This window comes from Erinaceus europaeus, chromosome 17, assembly GCF_950295315.1.
Source record: "Erinaceus europaeus chromosome 17, mEriEur2.1, whole genome shotgun sequence".
Lineage (NCBI taxonomy): Eukaryota > Metazoa > Chordata > Mammalia > Eulipotyphla > Erinaceidae > Erinaceus > Erinaceus europaeus.
In genome coordinates, this window is record NC_080178.1 from 75,233,799 (window position 1) to 75,251,706 (window position 17,908).

General features: G+C 34.5%; 1 protein-coding gene across 15 annotated transcripts in view; it reads left to right on the top strand.

Annotated features, from left to right (window-relative positions):
- The window catches only part of SOX6 (SRY-box transcription factor 6), a 586,459-nt gene that overhangs the window by 240,782 nt on the left and 327,769 nt on the right, over positions 1 to 17,908 (top strand). For all 15 annotated transcript variants that reach the window (XM_060177099.1, XM_060177100.1, XM_060177097.1 and 12 more), the window contains one exon: positions 15,164 to 15,404. In XM_060177099.1, the coding sequence (XP_060033082.1) occupies positions 15,168 to 15,404 (237 nt within the window). In that variant the 5' untranslated portion in view covers positions 15,164 to 15,167. The remainder of the gene's footprint in view (positions 1 to 15,163; positions 15,405 to 17,908) is intronic.

The following is a 17,908-nucleotide window of genomic DNA, read 5'->3' on the forward strand; positions in this document are numbered from 1 at the left end:
TGGCTCATAGATATGATGTCATTGAACAAATATCCCGTGGAACTTTTATTTTTTGTGATGTGCCAAGGTAGCCCACTAGTAGGAACTTGACTCTATACCTGAGTTAGTAACAAGGAGATTTTTAAAACATGCTTAGGACCAGGGGTTATTGATCAGAATCACTTCCTGGAAGGATTTTTGTTTCTTGTTTAAGCCAATTATTTTTCTTGGGATATTAATTAAAAGAATATAGCACCTATTTAATACTCAACAAACATTACGTACTAATACACATATAGTTTAATCTTTACAGCAACTTTTCAAAGAAAATATATTGTGTCTGATTTGCAGCTGGGGACATGAAGAATCAGAGAGTTAAGTAACTTCCTTAGTTCACAAGTCCAGTAAATGGGAGGTTTGAGATATAAATTCTTACTTTTTTCTAACACACTTTTCTTACTGGCTGTAAATTCTCTTAAGAAAGGCAGAAGTTTTCCAGTTATGGGCAATATGGGTGCAAGTAAAATGTTTACTTAAAAATAATAAATTGGGAATGGTAATTGTGAAAGGTTTTCAATTTTGGGAAATTGTGAGGTGTATCTATAAGAGGAAAAAACCAGGACTGGGTAAATAATACAGATTCTTTCTCCTAATAGATATATCTTGGGGAAACTAGAAATGATATGTCCTGATATATAGGTATATATGTACTTGGTAAATAATTTTTTAATATACAGTACAGTGAATAGTCATACTTGTCTTTTGTTTTTTGTCACACTTCTCTTGTATGGTGGCAGCTAAGTAATTCTGTGCAATAATTCATGGATTCAATTGGATTCTCTTGTTCACCTGTAGTTCTCTATTATACTATGTTATTAGCAATTGCAATAAGCTATTTACCAATATATATTTATATTATTTAGATCTGTATATATGGGAAGAAAGGGTGATGGAGGGAGAGAGGGAGAAATATAAGGTAACAACACTTTAGTTATTTGTGACACTAGACGGATGTCTATGAAAATGTGTAAGTTTGGTTTGGTGGTAAAAACCTTTCCTTACCTTTTACTAATGTATTTAGAATACATGTACTGCTTTGTGGTAGTGAGGTTTTTTTTTTTTTAAGAGGTAGTGTAAATTATTTTTTATTCCCTAAAGTGAACTCTAGACAGGCAGTATGTTAAATGCATACTGCTTAATCTTTTTACCTTGTTTTTCTCAAGACTGTCCTCAACATCTCTTCTTTCTGTGAAGCGGTTTTAGTGGTACATAATGATCCTATGTAGCATCTCCTGTTAGAACTGGAAGGTAGATATCAGACTCTCTGGACCATGAAATATGTGGGCAGCGACATCCTTATTTAATCTCCTTATTTAATCATCCTTATTTAATCATAGTTGTCATATCTAGACCTTAATTGTCATATTTGCCTTATAATCACAGTTATTTAAGAATGTGGTTGAATACTGATTACTTAGACTAACTCAAAAAAGCATGCTAAGGAAAGCATAGGTGGTTAACAAGCAGTACAGTTCAATTTTTCCACAAATTGTAATGAGAGTCCAGTGGATTGATTAGAGGATCATCTGCATTCCTTCACTCCCTCCTCCTCGCTCTCCTCTCCCTGCCTCCAATTCTTCACCATCAGCCCTAATACTAGAGCTTGCAATGACGGAAGAAGTACAAGTGGCAGTTCTTCAACTTAGCTTTAATTAAATGGATACCTAGGATATTTAACTGGAATATTAAAAATCAAATCCTGAAAAATAATTTTCTGGAAGTACATAAGCTTGCAAAGACTTGAATGACATTTGAAAATAGTTAATCCTTTACTTAGTTTAGAATTACAACCAATTAACATGAATTCAAATGATATTTGCCCTGGAACTCTTATCACCTGAGTTTAAACTTTGTTATCTGAATTTATACAGATAAAACCTTGAGGCAACTTTTAATAACCATTTATTTTTGTCAGGGTTTCCTTATTTGTTCAACAAGGATGACTTAGCTCTTAAAATAGTTTTAGGAACTAAATGATACAGTACATTTAGTAGTGCTCAACACAGTGACTGGTACTTTCTAGTCACCTATTGAATAGTCTTCAACTGTTTCTCCAACATCTAGCCATTCTGTCATCATCTGTTTATCCATATTCATTCGTTTGCATATCTATCCGGCTTGTAAGTGTTTGTAACAACATAGATTGATATCTTGGCTTTTTTGTCATAGTATATGCAGAACTTAGAGCATAGGAAATTAAATTTAATTGACCAAGGGTGGGAGAAGAGGAGCTAGCCTCTACTGAAAGCCTGGTTTTATGTAGAGATATAGAAACTTCACTTAATTCCTCTGCTTAAATAGAAATCCCTAAATTCATTACTGCTCATTCATTTAATAGTATTAACTAATTCTCAAATATTCATTGAGTGTTTCCTTCATGTAAAATACTGTGTTAAGAGTTGGAATATAAAAAAAACGTAGACTTTTGTTACTGCTCTTGAAAACTTTGTAGTGATTGGAATTATGTAGAAAACATAAATTTATTATACAAAGAGTATGTAAGTTATGAATTAGGTGTTAAAGCATTGATATAGAGGTGAATTTTAAGAATATTTATAGGAAATTATCAGAAGAAGAGGAATGTAATTATCTGGAGTAGTGTCTGTTTCCTAGTGATACGAAAGGAAGGTGGGGAAGAAGGATAGAAAGCTCAAAGTGTAGAGACAGTAAGTCAAGTCTGAATATGTAAGTCTAGACAGAGAAGAAGATTAGTGTAGACTACTAGAAGATACATTTAGAAAAATTGGGTGGAATGTGATGGAGACCTTTGAATGCCAGAGTCAGGAGTTTGGACTTTTATTTATTTATTTATTTATTTATTTATTTATTTATTTGTCATTGGGGGGAGAATGTTTCTGATCAAAAGAGTATTCTGATAAAGAGTGTGACAGTAGAAATGATTTTAAGGGGGCCAGTAATGGAATTAGAGACGTGAATTTAGATTCTGTTGTAGGAGTCCAGTTAGTTTGGTGAGTTAAGCAAGATGATACAAGCATGAGAAACATAAAAGATGAGCTGGTGATGTTTTGTGACAGACTAGCTATGAGAACAAGGGTCCAAAGGAAGAAATAGATGTGACGTTTATATTTTGAGCTTGAATGATTCTGCAAATGATGCTTTCTCGGTGTGAGTGAATGAAGGACGGTGCTGAAAAAAATAGTGATGAATCTAATTTTGTTCATTGAATGTGACATAGCAGAGTGTATCTTGGTATAAATGTTGAGCAGTCATTTAAGGACTTTGTATTTCAGGGAGCTGAGAGAGAAGTCAGTGCTAAGGATATATATATATATAATCATGACATAGAGATTCAGGAATGAGATACCTGATAGAAACAACAGAGAAGGAATATTTAGGTTGGCAGCACTAACATGTGAATGTTATTTCCTGTGATAAGCTATTAACTTAGAAAGAAGTAAGCAATTCACTCATCTTTCTGTATCTGTCTGTCTTTCATTCTCATTTCCAGTGCTATTGATTATCTACAGTAGTCACTATCTTGGGACTAGGCACTGGGAATACAGTAATGACACAATCCATATCCTCACAAAACATATAGATGCACTTTGTTTTAGAAATTAAGAAATAATTTAGTGTTTTCTGTTTTACTGCCAGTTACTATAAGCTACTTACTATACAAGCACTTATCTCCCTATTGATTCTTTTTATTATTACTACATTGCAGGGAATATTCTGTAGGAATATAATTTTAGAAATGTATTAAGTTACTTATCATCATATTTAAAACACACAGGTCAAATTTCCATTGTTGAGAGTTGTAACTTTTCAATAAAGCACTTTGGGAAGAAAAAAAAAAAGATTCCCTGTGTTATTTGAAAGGGCAAGGAAAAGGTCCTTTTTTCTAAAACAGCATTGTTTCTCATGTATAGACTTCTTCCTTTTGCTTCTCTCTGTCTTAGGGGATGCCATGTCCTCATGTTATATGCAATTACAATGCTGTTGGGTTGTTTTCATTCTGTTTTTTTTTTTAATTCTCTGTTTCCCCCTTTATTTGATAGGACAGAAGTTGAGAGAGGAGGGAGAGACAGGGAGAGAGGTGGAGAGACACCTGCAATACTTGATTCAACACTGCCCATAAAGTTTTTCCCTGCAATTTGGGAATGGGGGCTTGAACACAGGTTCTTATGCATCGTAACATGTGCTCTTAACCAGGCACACTACCTCACATCCCCCTTCATTCTTTTCTGTTTTAGACAGAGACAAGTTGTGAGAGACAAAGAAAGAGGAAGAGAGACTATGATATTGTACTGCGGTCAGTAGACTTTTGTCTGCTGCTTTGGTATTCCAAAGAGGTGTTGCGTTTTGAACTTGCTGTTTTCTTCGTGATAATGGTGTTTTCTCTATCAGGTTAGCTGCCTCCTGGCCCCCAACTTCCTTTAATAGTGTACAATTTATCTTGAATTGCATTAAAATGTGGAAAAAGAAATTGGCTTTTCTCTTTCTCCTGTTTTTCTGCTTCTGCTTTAGCCAGAAATCTTACCCATTGTCTTCATTTGATCTTTTTTCTTATTTTGTTTATTTATATAATTTGGTAGGACAGAGAAATTAAGAGGGGGTGAGAGAGAATAGAGATGGAGAGAGAGAGAGAGATACCTGCAGCACTGCTTCACTGCTTGTGAATTGACCCCTGCAGGTGGGGACTGGGGGCTTGAACAACCTGGGTCTTTGTGAATGGTAATGTTTGCTCAACCAAGGTTGACACTAGTCAGCCCCTTTATCTGATCTTTTACTCTAACTTTTTATGATAAAACGTAAAAAATATGAATACAGAATTGATTAGACATTTCAGATTTAAAGTTTCACTAGTAATTAATTGTTTTCCAAAATTAAGATTTCAGAAGTATGGCTTTACACCTACATATGTCCACATTCTGTGTGTCAGTCACCGCACCCCCCCCCCCCCCCGCCACTACACACACCCACACACCCATAATCATTGCAATTCTCACAATGTCCTAGAGACACTCTGGCTACTGTTTTATTTATTTTTTTCCCCCCGAAGCTCATTTACTTTAGTCATTTATATTCCACATATGAGCGAATCCATTTGGTAGCTGCCCTTCACTTCTTACTTATATCACTTAATCACTTCTAGCTCTGTTCATTTTGTTCCAGATAATACAACCACTAAAGGATATATATACCCCTTGGCTCATAGCTGTACCAGTTACAATAGCTCAAGTATGGAAACTGCCTAAATGCTCAATGACAGATGACAAGTTAAAGAAATCGTGAGATATATATCATTGAACATTATTCTGAAATCAAAAGGATAAGATTGTATCATTTAAGATTTATCATGGCAGAAAGCATCATTCAAAGTAGTGGTACATCTGATTGCAAGTCTGGTAATGTTGGTGGTCCCTGATTCATTCTACTTTCACTTGGGTGCCTTGCTTCTTTCTCCCCCTTACTTGGTCCATTTTTTGTTTGAGTATTATAAGTGATATTATTTGGAATAGAGGTATCATATAAAAATGGAGTTATGGGGCACTAACATTAAATATGATATAGTTTTCTAGCAGGAAAGACAGTGTTGCAGATGAACGAAGAAAATGCTGACACGTTAAGGAAGTGTTTGCAAATGGGACATTGGGAGACTGTAAATCTTGAGTATTTTAAACTATGAGTTCAATAAATATAAACCATTTTTCTGAGAGGCTTTTGAAAACTTTTGCTTGTTTGAAGCAACATCTATGTTTGTGTGTTCAGAATCTTCAGGGTATGGGAGAACCATGTCAAATTTTCATCGCTTTAAAGCTAACCAAAGTTTTGGTTGCTGAACTCACTTTGATAGTAAGCCAATACGGTCACAAAGTTTGGACAAGAATATCAGATGCTGTAATGGTTGTGGATATGGACCCTTTGCTTGGCTGTTTTTTAAAAATTGGGTAGACCCACTAAGTCATTTTTGTGAGGTGAATTTTCTACCTCAAAAATATATTTCCACTTTAGCAGACAAAATAAAGCATGGCTTTGTTTTTTTTCTTTCAAGGAAAAAGTAAGACAAAAGCTTTTGAGGTCGAATCCTGCTTTTCTTTTCCGATCATCAGAAAGGTTTCTAGGCAAGCAAGAAATCTCTGAAAGCATAGTTTTTGTAATAGACATGCTGTTGACATGCACTTAACATTATCAGCCTGAATGGGATGATGTAACCTGTAGGCATTGCAGTGTTCTTACTGGCATTTGTACTCACTTTCTTTTTTAGTATGGTTCTTGACTTTAATTTACTGTAATACTAATAAATATTATTATTACATAGCATAAAGATTGCATCAGTATTAAAATGCACCTTTTTCTTTCTTTCTTTCTTTCTTTTTTTTTTTTTTTTGGGAAGCCAGTAGATGTGTTTACTCTGTGGGGAGATTTAGATTTGATTTTTTGTTTTCTTCATGGTAATTATGTTTGCACTTTGCTGATCACTAGTTGTGCTTTATTACAATGGAAGGTGACAATTTGATTGTCTTCAATTGGAGAAACAAGTAATTTTATATTCACTAAGCTGTCAGGTAGCACTAACTCACAGTACTAAGAGCTCCTGGCAATGTGGCTTGGCACCTATATTTAACTGCTTTGATGCTTGTGTAACCTCTGCTGAATCAGAAATACTTTGTCTGCTGGGAATGGTTTTCAGGGTTGTACAATGAGGTTTTCATTAAGTAGACAAACTGAAAATGAATTGCAAAGCCATAGTTGCTTCTCTTCTGCTTCTCTTCTGTGGCGCCTCCTTCCCCTCCTTCTGGCTCCTTCTCCCATCTCTCTTCCCTTTCTCTATTTTTTCTCTTATTCCATAAAGAGCCTATTTATACCTATTTTACTACACAAAACGGAAATTGCTGGATTGCTTTATGTAGCAAAAGCAAAGCCTCAAAGACTAGCTTCTTTATCTAATTTTGTCCACTACCACCATTTTGAGACTTTATTTTTAAAACAATCTTTAGAATAGCAGTCTTTCCATTTCTTTTCCAGTTAATATTAGAGGACAAAGATCGAGCTAAAAACAGAATCATATTCTGTGAAGCTTCCTATTCTTTCTGATGAATTATTGCTCTAGCTTATGACTATTTTTTTTTACTGATAAATATAATCAGTTGGATTGTATAGTCTCTAGTTGGGCGTCCATATTAATGGACTACTTTCAGGCTTGGGATTCTCTTAGACAATTACTGCTTTCTGACATTATATTCTCCTTTACTACAACATGTGTGTATCTAGAGAGAATCATTTTGAGAGAGATGAGCCAGGAAGAGAAGGACTACCAGACACTCTCACTCACAGATGAGATCTAAGAAACAAAGAACAATACGGGGTGAAACCCCAGTGGTCTGTAATCTATCATAGAAAACTGGGGTCTGAAAAGGGTCAGGAGGATCACTAGGAGGCAGCTGGGGACCTAAACCCCTATGATGTAAAATGATGATGGCTTAGTTAGGGTGAAATGTACTGAGCAGGTCTTGGGGGGATGTGGAAATCAACCACTGTGACAATAGAAATGGTGTTAATCCACATTTCCTCAATATAGTGATTCTGGGTTTGGAAATACTTTTCCCATGTCATATGAGAGAGAAATTAGAAATGAATATATATGTGTGTATATATAACTTGCTTCTGTTATTTTAGACAGTTTATATAGTTATTTCAAGTAAGGTATAAATCCATTGAGTTTGATTTAAAGTCTATAAGTTAGTCCATATTTTTAGCCATTGCTTAGTTTTATTACATGAATGATTTTATTTCTATATTCCAAGTCTAAACTTTGAAAGCAAAGATCATAACAAGCTATGAGTAGATAAACCATGAGAGAAAAGATTATTTTATTTTGGTTAAGCAAAAGTACTGTAGAATTTATATGAACCAAGCTCTAGACCCAAGTAGAACCTTGATACTCAGAGACACACGTAATGATTATAAGCTTTCTATACACAGGCAAACAGACAAGGCAGTATTTTGTCTGGTTGTTTTCCTCTTCCAAACAAATACTAACCAATTAGACAGAGGTTGTTACGTGATGTAACACTATCAGGAGAAACAATTCATGAGTCAAAACATTCCAAGACATATGAGTCCAAAGAACAGTCTTAAGCTATATAAAGTGACAGCAATATTGTCAGCTAAATATAAACTCTAGAAACAACAAATTTGATGACTTGGGAAGAATCTATTCCAGGTATTCCCTGTTTTGCACAGAACCTCAGAAGGCTTTTGGAGACAACTTTGGTGCTTTAGTATGAAAAGTGAGAAGTTCTAGAAAAATTAAAATAACTTAAGTCCTTTGTTATACTTCAGTTGTTGAGGCTTATTTACTTTCCCTAATCTGCTGAATGACAATTGAAATTAGTTTTCTTTTAATAGATAATTGTCTTAGGTTATTGCATATATTCAGAACGATCCACAACAAGTTTCAAAAGATAAGTTTATTGCTTTTCAAGATAGCTCTGAAAGCAATTGCCTTCTTTTATACTTAATGTTCTTATTTGCTTGTGAAACAGAATAGAGAAAAACCTGGCAGTAACCAAGGGTAGCTTGGGGATAGAATGAGGAAGGATGTAGTGTTGGAGAAAACAATACACAGGGTCAGCAGTAGTCTTCAGATTACAATCAAAATGAAACAGGAGAAGTTTAAAAGTAAGTCTCAATTCTAATCTTTAAACATGGATATTAGAGGTAAGGGAAAGTTTTCTTTCTTTTTTTCTTTTTTTACTAGAGGACTGCTCAACTCTGGTTGATGGTGGTGCAGGGGATTGAATCTGGGACTTCGGAGCCTCAGGCATGAGTCTGTTTGCATAACCATTATGCTAGCTACCCACCCCTAGTTTTCCCCCCTAAATTAGGTGGACTGGTATTCTTTGTAAGGGTTCCTAGGTATCGCACCTCTTGGCAGCTGAACACATCTATTACTCAGGCACCATAAACTAAGAAGCACTGTGTTCTATTTTTAGAAAAATAGTTGTTTATTTCTCAGTATCTGATCAATTGCAGCACAAAATTAATGGTGAATTATCTGACCGAACTAAATCTACCTTGGTAGCCTGGGGCTGAACTGCAAAAATAAATGGGACTCTTTGGCCTACATTTTCAATTTTTTCTTTAAGTGAACCAACTACTAAAATGCTACTTTATATTAAAAACAGTGCTTCTTTTGAATAAACGCAACACACCTAAAAATGAATGCTATTGGATAACTACTTTAGAAGTGATGAAACACATTAACAAAACCAGGTTAAAAATATTGTCCTCATATATTCAGTGGGTCCCTTGGATAGTTATGTAAGTTCAAAATGAGGTTCTCCAAGCAACAATTTTATTTATCTATTTTATATTATTTATTTATTTTTAAAGATTTTATTTATTTATGAGAAAGATAGGAGGAGAGAGAGAGAAAGAACCAGACATCACTCTGGTGTATGTGCTGCCGGGGACTGAATTCAGGACCTCATGCTTGAGAGTCCAATGCTTTATCCACTGAGCCACCTCCTGGACCACAACTCTCTCTCTCTTTCTTTCTTTCTCTCTTTCTTCCTTTCTTTCTCTCTCTCTCTCTCTTTCTCTCTTTTTCTTTCTTTCTTTCTCTCTTTCTCTCTCTCTTTCTTTCTTTCTCTCTCTCTTTCTTTCTTTCTTTTCTTTCTCTCCTTTTCTTTCTTCCTTCTTTTCTTTTCTTTTTTTAAGTTATCTTTATTTATTTATTGCATAGAAACAGCCAGAAATTGAGAGGGAAGGGGGTGATAGAGAGGGAAAGAGAAAGATACCTGCAGCCCTGCCTCACCACTCGTGAAGCTTTCCCCCTGCAGGTGTGGATTGGGGGCTCAAACCTGGGTCCTTGTGCACTGTAACGTGCACTCAACCAGGTGTGCCACCACCCGACCCTGATTTATTTGTTTCTTAATGAAAGAACCAGAGTATCACTCTACCTCCTGAGCCACCTTCCAAGTCACCCCAAGCAATAGTTTTTTTTAAAGTAAATTTTAGTGGCTATGCCATATGCAGAAATTGTTTCAAACTAATCTGACACTACTATGATGCTTATTTACCACTAGGAAGATAGAGCACAGAACTTGAGTGGTTGGTGCCCTGTGGAACTATACCCTGCAATCTTACATTTTGTAAACCACTGTCTAATCACTAATAAAAAGACCAATAAAGTTAAATAAAATTAAGAAATAATTTAACACTTAAACATATGCAAATCACTTTATTTTCTTTAAAATAACATCAGATCAGAAAGGTGTAAAGTTCTAGAAAATCATTTATTTTTTTTTGGATAGAGGATTGAAAATGTACCTAGCCTTCCAATTTTATAAGGCTTTAAAGTTGGTAATCTTGATTTCTCTTTTAATTGCATAAACTGTTCTCTTCTGTGAGTACGTTTGCAATGGCATAAGCATTAAGATTTTATGCTGGGGTTTTAGAGTAGGTGATTATTGTATTTTTAGAGACACTCCTACTGGCCTTCTAGAAAACGTTGTCAGTTATTAAAGACTTTATTTTCCACTGCCTCATTTCTAAAATTTCTAAGTTCTGAAGTTTTCCCCTCTGACCTGGCATCCCAGGAATTCACTCATTGTCGGGCCACGATATTTTGAACTCAGGGAACACATGATGTGATTTTAGTTTTATATATCCCAAAGATGTAATTCTCTTTGGAGGTTTTACTTGGTAATAGCTATGCCCCAGTAAACCATCTTGTTTAACCAATGTGATAAGTTGACAATGTAGTCCTTCTCTCTGATTATAATGTACTCTGTGTAGTCAATACACTGGTACCATGTGAGTGTAATTTCCTCTTTTATTTTATCTCCAATGCACTGTATTATAAATAAACAGTTAAAAAAAATCACCAAACAAATCTGTTGCATCTCCTTTTAAGATTGTACCACTGTAGACACTTGTTCTAGTAAAGTAGAATTGGGCGCATTTGATTGCATTTAAATTTTTCATGCTTCAGCAGTTTGACTGGGAGCACAGTAAAGAAAAATCCCATGAGCGAGGGTAGTTTAGAATAATAGAACTTGATTTTGTGTATTATAGCGGCAACATTTGCACTGCTTTCGTTAGGGTTGTGTCAGCACTTCCATTATAAACCCCTGTTTTCAGGGGGTATAACTAGAGAGATTTTTTTTAATACAAATTAAAAACACAATTCATTTGAATGATTTTTAAGTTATAATAGTGCAAAAATAAAAAAAATAAAGTTACACATACGTTCACCATTTTCACAAGGCTTTGATTCTTTTACTTATTAGTTACATGTAGCAACAACTAAAGGAAGACACTATTCTGACACATTTGGGGGTGAAAGTTGTAAGAGAGAACTACTGATAAGCTCATTAAAATAAAAATAAACACTTCAAAGATATTTTAGAACAGTAAAGCGAGTGTTTATCTGATTTGCAAGTTTTTATAGGCGAGTAGCCATGGTGTAGCATTCATATGATTAACACAAATCAAATATCTCCGCAGCTTCTTGAGCACAGCATAGTTTGTGTAGTAAAATGTTTTAAATGGGAATCAAAAGAAATAAAATCAATGAAGACTTGATCAGTGAATAGAAAGAATCATTAATAAAATAAGTGAAATATAATAATTAGTAGATTTAAAACTTAATAATATGTGCATTCAAAAGACTTTGACCACATTTTCTTTTTAAGAGCACACAGAATAACTCCAAACCAAACACTGCAACAGAGCCAATAATCAAAAGGACTTTGATGGTGGATTTGATGTTGAACTATACCCCTACAATCTTAAAGTATTGTAAACTATTAATAAATCGCTAATAAGAAATAGAAAGAAGTTAACCCTGAGTTAAGTACAACAATTTTATAAAAAGAAATTGCCTACAGTGGAGTAATTCCTAGCTAAAAGTACAAAAATCCCCCTTCCCTTTGAAAACAATATGTTTGGGAACTACAGCAGACACAAAGAAATATGACATAGAAAAGTGTTTTTTTTGGATCAGAAATGTTGATTTATTTTCTAAAGGGTGGGATTTCAAAGTGGAGTTTGCTTTTCTAGGTTAACCCGTTACTGCTCTATCGCCCCACCTCCTTGACCTCTAATGGTGATGGGAACTGAGTATGAACAATCAGATTTCATATTCTTTTCATATTTCTTTTCTCACTCTCTTGGCAGTCTGTCTTTTATTCATCACCTTGATATGCATTTGTATTTGTAGGTGCAAAATAAGAGACCAATTGTGCGATGTTGTAAATGGGTAACTTTCTTGAACGGTCACTAGAGGAATCACCAGAAGACTATTGATGAAGTAGAGGTGAAGCCTTTTCCTCACTAATTGTATTCAGCGTGTAATTTCTAAACTTCCCTGTGAATTTTGATTTTCAATTAACACTCCCCATTTGAAGATAATTTTCTATTTAATGTAATTGCAGGAAATAATTTATTGGCTGATTAAGACGTAGGGCCCAGCCTTCCTTAAGAAAATACTCTAATAAACCAGTCTTTAAACTGAACTCCTAGCTTTGGACAGATTTGGTCTATTTTTACAGTTGCACGGTTTTGTTTAGTTAGGATTGTGTACTATTGTTCATTGGTGCAGTTTATTGTTGAAATTATTCTTACTAGACTTTTCATTTTGCATTTTGTGTCACAATTGACTTATGCTAAAGCAACAAGCACAGGTACTGCTTCTGGAAGGAGGCAGTTCACTTTACAAGATGGTGTTTGTGAGAGAGCTAAAGTCACTCTGAGTTTTGGATTATGAGTTTCAGTTGTATTTAACTGTTCCAAAAAGCAGAAGTACATTCAGTTTTTCATTTTTATTGTGAATGAGTATGTTACTGCTACTGTCACTAACTGAACCAAGAACACATTCTTCTTGTTTGTGACAAACTCTTGATAAACTTGGAGGACAGTTGCATGTGGCTGGTTTTACTGTAGTGTGTATGAAGTGGATGAAGTTCACGAGTGACTTTTGTATACTAAGAAATATCCTTTGATACCATTTCCATCATTGTATTGATCAAGAATATACTCATCTGGTTCTTTGATACAGTGCTTTAGACTGTTTCATTTCTCCTCAAAGAAAAATATCGAGTCTTCTGAATTTCTTTACCCATTTTATTTTATAATATTGTCTAATAGATGAAATTTTAATTATTTGTAGAATGATTATTATAACTAGGTATCAGCATTTTAATATGTTTCAAAGCACTTCAAAAGCCTGTAATACTTTTATTTAGAACTGTGCATAATTAGATTAGCTGATCTTATATTAATTTTTTTCACTGTAGGATACTAAATCTGAGCCCCCTCATTAATTGTGAGAAATTTAACATTAGCTGTTAAATCCTATGTGAAACATGGGCTGCTACATAAAAACTACTGTTTAAATTGGAATTAACTTAATTATTTTTCTTTGCACTTGATATTTCCTTCACTGTAATATTCATGAAAGCATGTGACAGATTTGTAAATTTAACTGTTAATCTCAGATTTCTAGACCCTTTAATCAGTATTTATTTGTCTGTAGAAACAGTACTAGCAAGTTAATGATTTGCTAATTTGAAAAATGCTCATGCTCATGTGGTTTCCTATGTTAACTGATTTGTGCATTTTTTAAAGAATGGTATGAAATCAATTAATGTTAAAGAGCAATTAAGGTGGAGATTTTATTCCTTTCATTACACAGCAGTTTTATAGATAAAGATTTATAAACCAAAAATGATGTAAAGTTAAAAAAATGTTCAATTGCCTACTTCTTTCAGTTCCAAACTGTTGGTACTTTTATACCTAACCATTTTTGCTTAAAAAAAAAATCTTGATAAAGAAATATACTAAATTTTTGAAATCTATTTTCACAATCTCCTGACTGTATAGGAAGTCACACAATAGAGACCTTGTGATGGGAGGTGCAGTTGATATTTACTTGTGGATAAAAAAATTTCAATAATTGTCTTGAGAGGTTTTAAAATATTGTGCATAGTTGGCATTTTATTATTTTTATATTTACTCCTTTGAACCTTGTATGTACTTAATATTATAAAAGGGAGGTATGGTTATTTCCTAAGATATTGGTTATAGTTGTAACACCCAATTCAAGTGTTATAAAGTTGTCGTAAAACTATCCTAATGTTACCAACCAGTCAGTCTGCCATTTAAAAGTCATGTTCATTGGCCAGCTTTAAGTCCTTAAAAAAGAATGAGATTGGTATTCTATTTGCAATACAAGTTATAAACTAAAAAATAATGACCATATGTTCTTAAGACTTTCATTACAGTTACTTACTCTCCTGATTAAATCTTCTTGTATATACTTCTGTTGCTCCTACAGAAAGCTTAGAAAAAATGTGAATATTTTTATCTTCCAATTACCCTCCAAAATAACACATTTGCCAGTCAGTTTAATTCCTTTTTTTGTTGTTAGTGATAAATTGAATACTATAATTTAGATAGAAGAACTGGGAGGAAAATATACACATATCATGAAAACTAATTCTGTAAAAATTTCATTTATGTATCAGTAAGAGAAAATATGCAGGAATTATTTGGAAGATATTTGTTGAGTTAAAAGTGAAGAGATTAGGTGGAAAAGATAAGGGCTGGGTGATGCCACACCTGGTTGAGTGCACATATTCAAGTGTGCAAGGACCTGAGTTCAAGACCTTTTTTCCCCATCTACAAGTGGGAAGCTTCACAAGAGGCAAGGTAGTGCTGCTGGTGTTTCTCTGTCTTCCTTTTCTATTTCCTCCTTTCCTTTAGATTTCTCTCTGTCTCTATCCAATAAATAAGTAAATAAATATTAAAAAGTAGAAATGATAAGCGGAGACTTCTCCGAATAGTTCAGAGTAGATCAGAAACATCTCTAAAGTTAAGAGAATGCTCCTTGTTCTTGAACTGGTCAGAAGTAAGGACTTCTTTTAGTGATGAACCCAGGATAGATAATACAGATTTAAATTTATAGTGATGAACACCTGCAGCTTACATAATGGGATACTGCCATGCTACCTCAGTGAAAAGCATTAAAATATATGAAATGAAAGCTAGTAATCAAATATATGTAAGTTCTCCAAACATTAAAAAAGGGGATGCTTTATTATCTAGTCATTGATTTTTCTCTTTTTTATTCAGATTCTTTCTTCTTTTGCAGAAGAATGTCTTCCAAGCAAGCCACCTCTCCATTTGCCTGTGCAGCTGATGGAGAGGAAGCGATGACCCAGGATTTGACCTCAAGGGACAAGGAAGATGGCAGTGTTCAACATGCGGCCTCCCATCTGCCTCTGCAGCCCATAATGCACAACAAACCTCACTCTGAGGAGCTGCCGACACTTGTCAATACCATTCAGCAAGATGCTGACTGGGACAGCGTCCTGTCGTCTCAGCAAAGAATGGTGAGCTGTTAAAAATCTCTAAATATGTTTGTTGTATGTCTTAATTGCAAGTAGATATCTAAGAGAAGCTCAACATACATGGTCTTTGTTCAAGTCATGAAACAACCATTCTATGTCATATTATCACTATTTTAGTAATTGGGAAAGTTAGAACATGGCTGGTGACTTAGTTTTTATCCATTGCTAGATCAAATAACCAGAGGATATTTAACTTGGAGTGAGGGGAAATTTAGTACTGTACCCTCTGACTCTCATGGATTTAAGACAGTACACTTGGTAATGTCACAAAATAGATATACAGTAATGGATAAAAACTAAGTCACCAGCCATGTTCAAACATTCCCAATTTCTAGAGTAAGTTTAGACTTAAAAGAGACTATTGTTAGGCAATTAGGCATTTCACTGTCAGATTTAGCTTCCTGGACCAACAAAATAGTGGTTTATTTAAAAAAAATTTTTATTGGGAGAATTAATAGGTTATAGTAACCAATAAATACAGTTATTGGTACATGTGTAAAATTTCTTACTTTTCTGCAAAACATTCTGACCCTTCACCTTGTGCATTCAGGACCTATAAGCACCATCCCCAACCTCTAGTCTTTTATTTTGGTGCAATACACCAAACCCAGTCCAAGTTCTGCTTTGTGGTTCTCCTTTCTGTTCTTATTTCTCAATTTTTGTTCATAAGTGAGATCATCCCATATTCATCTTTCTCTTTATGGTTTATCTCACTTAACATAATTCCTTCAAGCTCCATCCAAGATGAGGTGAAGAAGGTGAATTCACCATTTTTAATAGCATATATATATATATATATATATATATATATATATATATATATATATATATATATATATATCACAACTTACTCAGTCCACTCATGTGTTGTTGGACACCTGATGCTTCCAAGTTTTGGCTATTACAAATTGTGTAGCTATGAATATAGGTATACACAAATCTTTTTGGATGGGTGTTTTTGGTTCCTTAGGATACATCCCCAGGAGAGAGATTTTTGTGTCATAGGGTAGGTTTGTTTCTAGCCTGAGAGCTGGAGTTGGAACAATTGACATTCCCGCCAGCAGTGCAGGAGGGTTCCTTTTCCCCCACAACCTCTCTGGCATTTGTTGCTGCTATCTTTTCTGATATATGACATTCTCACAGGAGTGAAATGGTATCTCATTGTTGTCTTTATTTTTATTTCTCTGCCAATCAGTGACTTGGAGAATTTTTTTCATATGTCTCTTGGCCTTTTGGATCTCTTTTTGGTGACTATTCTTTTCATATCCTCTCCACATTTTTGGATGGGTTTTTGTTGTTGTTCAGGGCAAGAGTACAAGAAAGAATAAAATATTAGAGGAAACAGCATGGATGGTATATATTAGGTGAGAAAAATATAAATGAGTTCCACAAAGTGAATAATCTTTGTCACTGTCATTTGAGTAAATATTTAATATACCATTCCAGATTGTTGGAGAGATTGGTAGAAGTTATAGATGACATAGAAATAAAAACTGATGGTGAGTTCAGTGGAATGTCAAACAGGGTTTAAAGACATTTTCAACAGACAGTTCTGGCTATTGTGTTCTGAAAGGTGGCCAGGGATTGGGGTTGGCTGGGGTGTGCACACATATTTCATGGAGGCTATTTCAGAAGTTCAGGTAAGAGATCATAGTTGCCTTGGAGATAGTTAGTCTTGGTGTTGGATATTGTGGATGTAGAGAGCATAGAGAAAAGGGATCCTTACAAATATGTGTTGGCTTCTCCACAAAATGTAGCAATAGACAAATAAAGCCAACTTGACTAGGAAACACAGGAAGATGTAGATATAATATGCTGCAGGCTTTACTTTAAAAGACAGTTAACTTATTTTTCTTGATACAATTTTATTTGCATTTTGGCCAATGCATTGTTGCTTCACTGTTTCCTCAAAGTTTATGATCTAATTTTTTAGGGAGTAGATACTGCTAATTTATTATTAAGGGGGAATTAATAATACTATAAATAGTTTAAATTGACAGATATAGTTTGTCTTTGTATGAAAGAAATCACACTTTCTGGTAATGTTTCCAAACTTTCACTCTCTCTTGATACCACGCATTGCTTTCCACTGGAGCCTTTGTGTGTTCTGAATGTCTGGAAGCCAAAATATTTTGTTTTAACTCCCACTCCATAGTATTTCCCAGCTGTGTACTTATATGATATAATAAAAGGATTTAACAAATGGGAAATAGCAGCTGCATTTGGAAATTCCCTTTGTGCTCCCCTTTCTTTCGATAGATTCAATAATGTGTAACAACTGTAACATCAGACCTGCAGTGACTTACACTGCAAGTATCATATCACCAACCAATTTTCCTTTATAGGAAAAAAATAAAAGACAATGGAAGGATTATAGGTTTTTTGGCAGTCCTGAGAACCTTGGGGACATGGGGGGTTGGGGTGCTATAAGGGGACTCTGTGTAAAATAAAATTGAAAAGATTTTACTTTCAAGTGAAAATTTAAA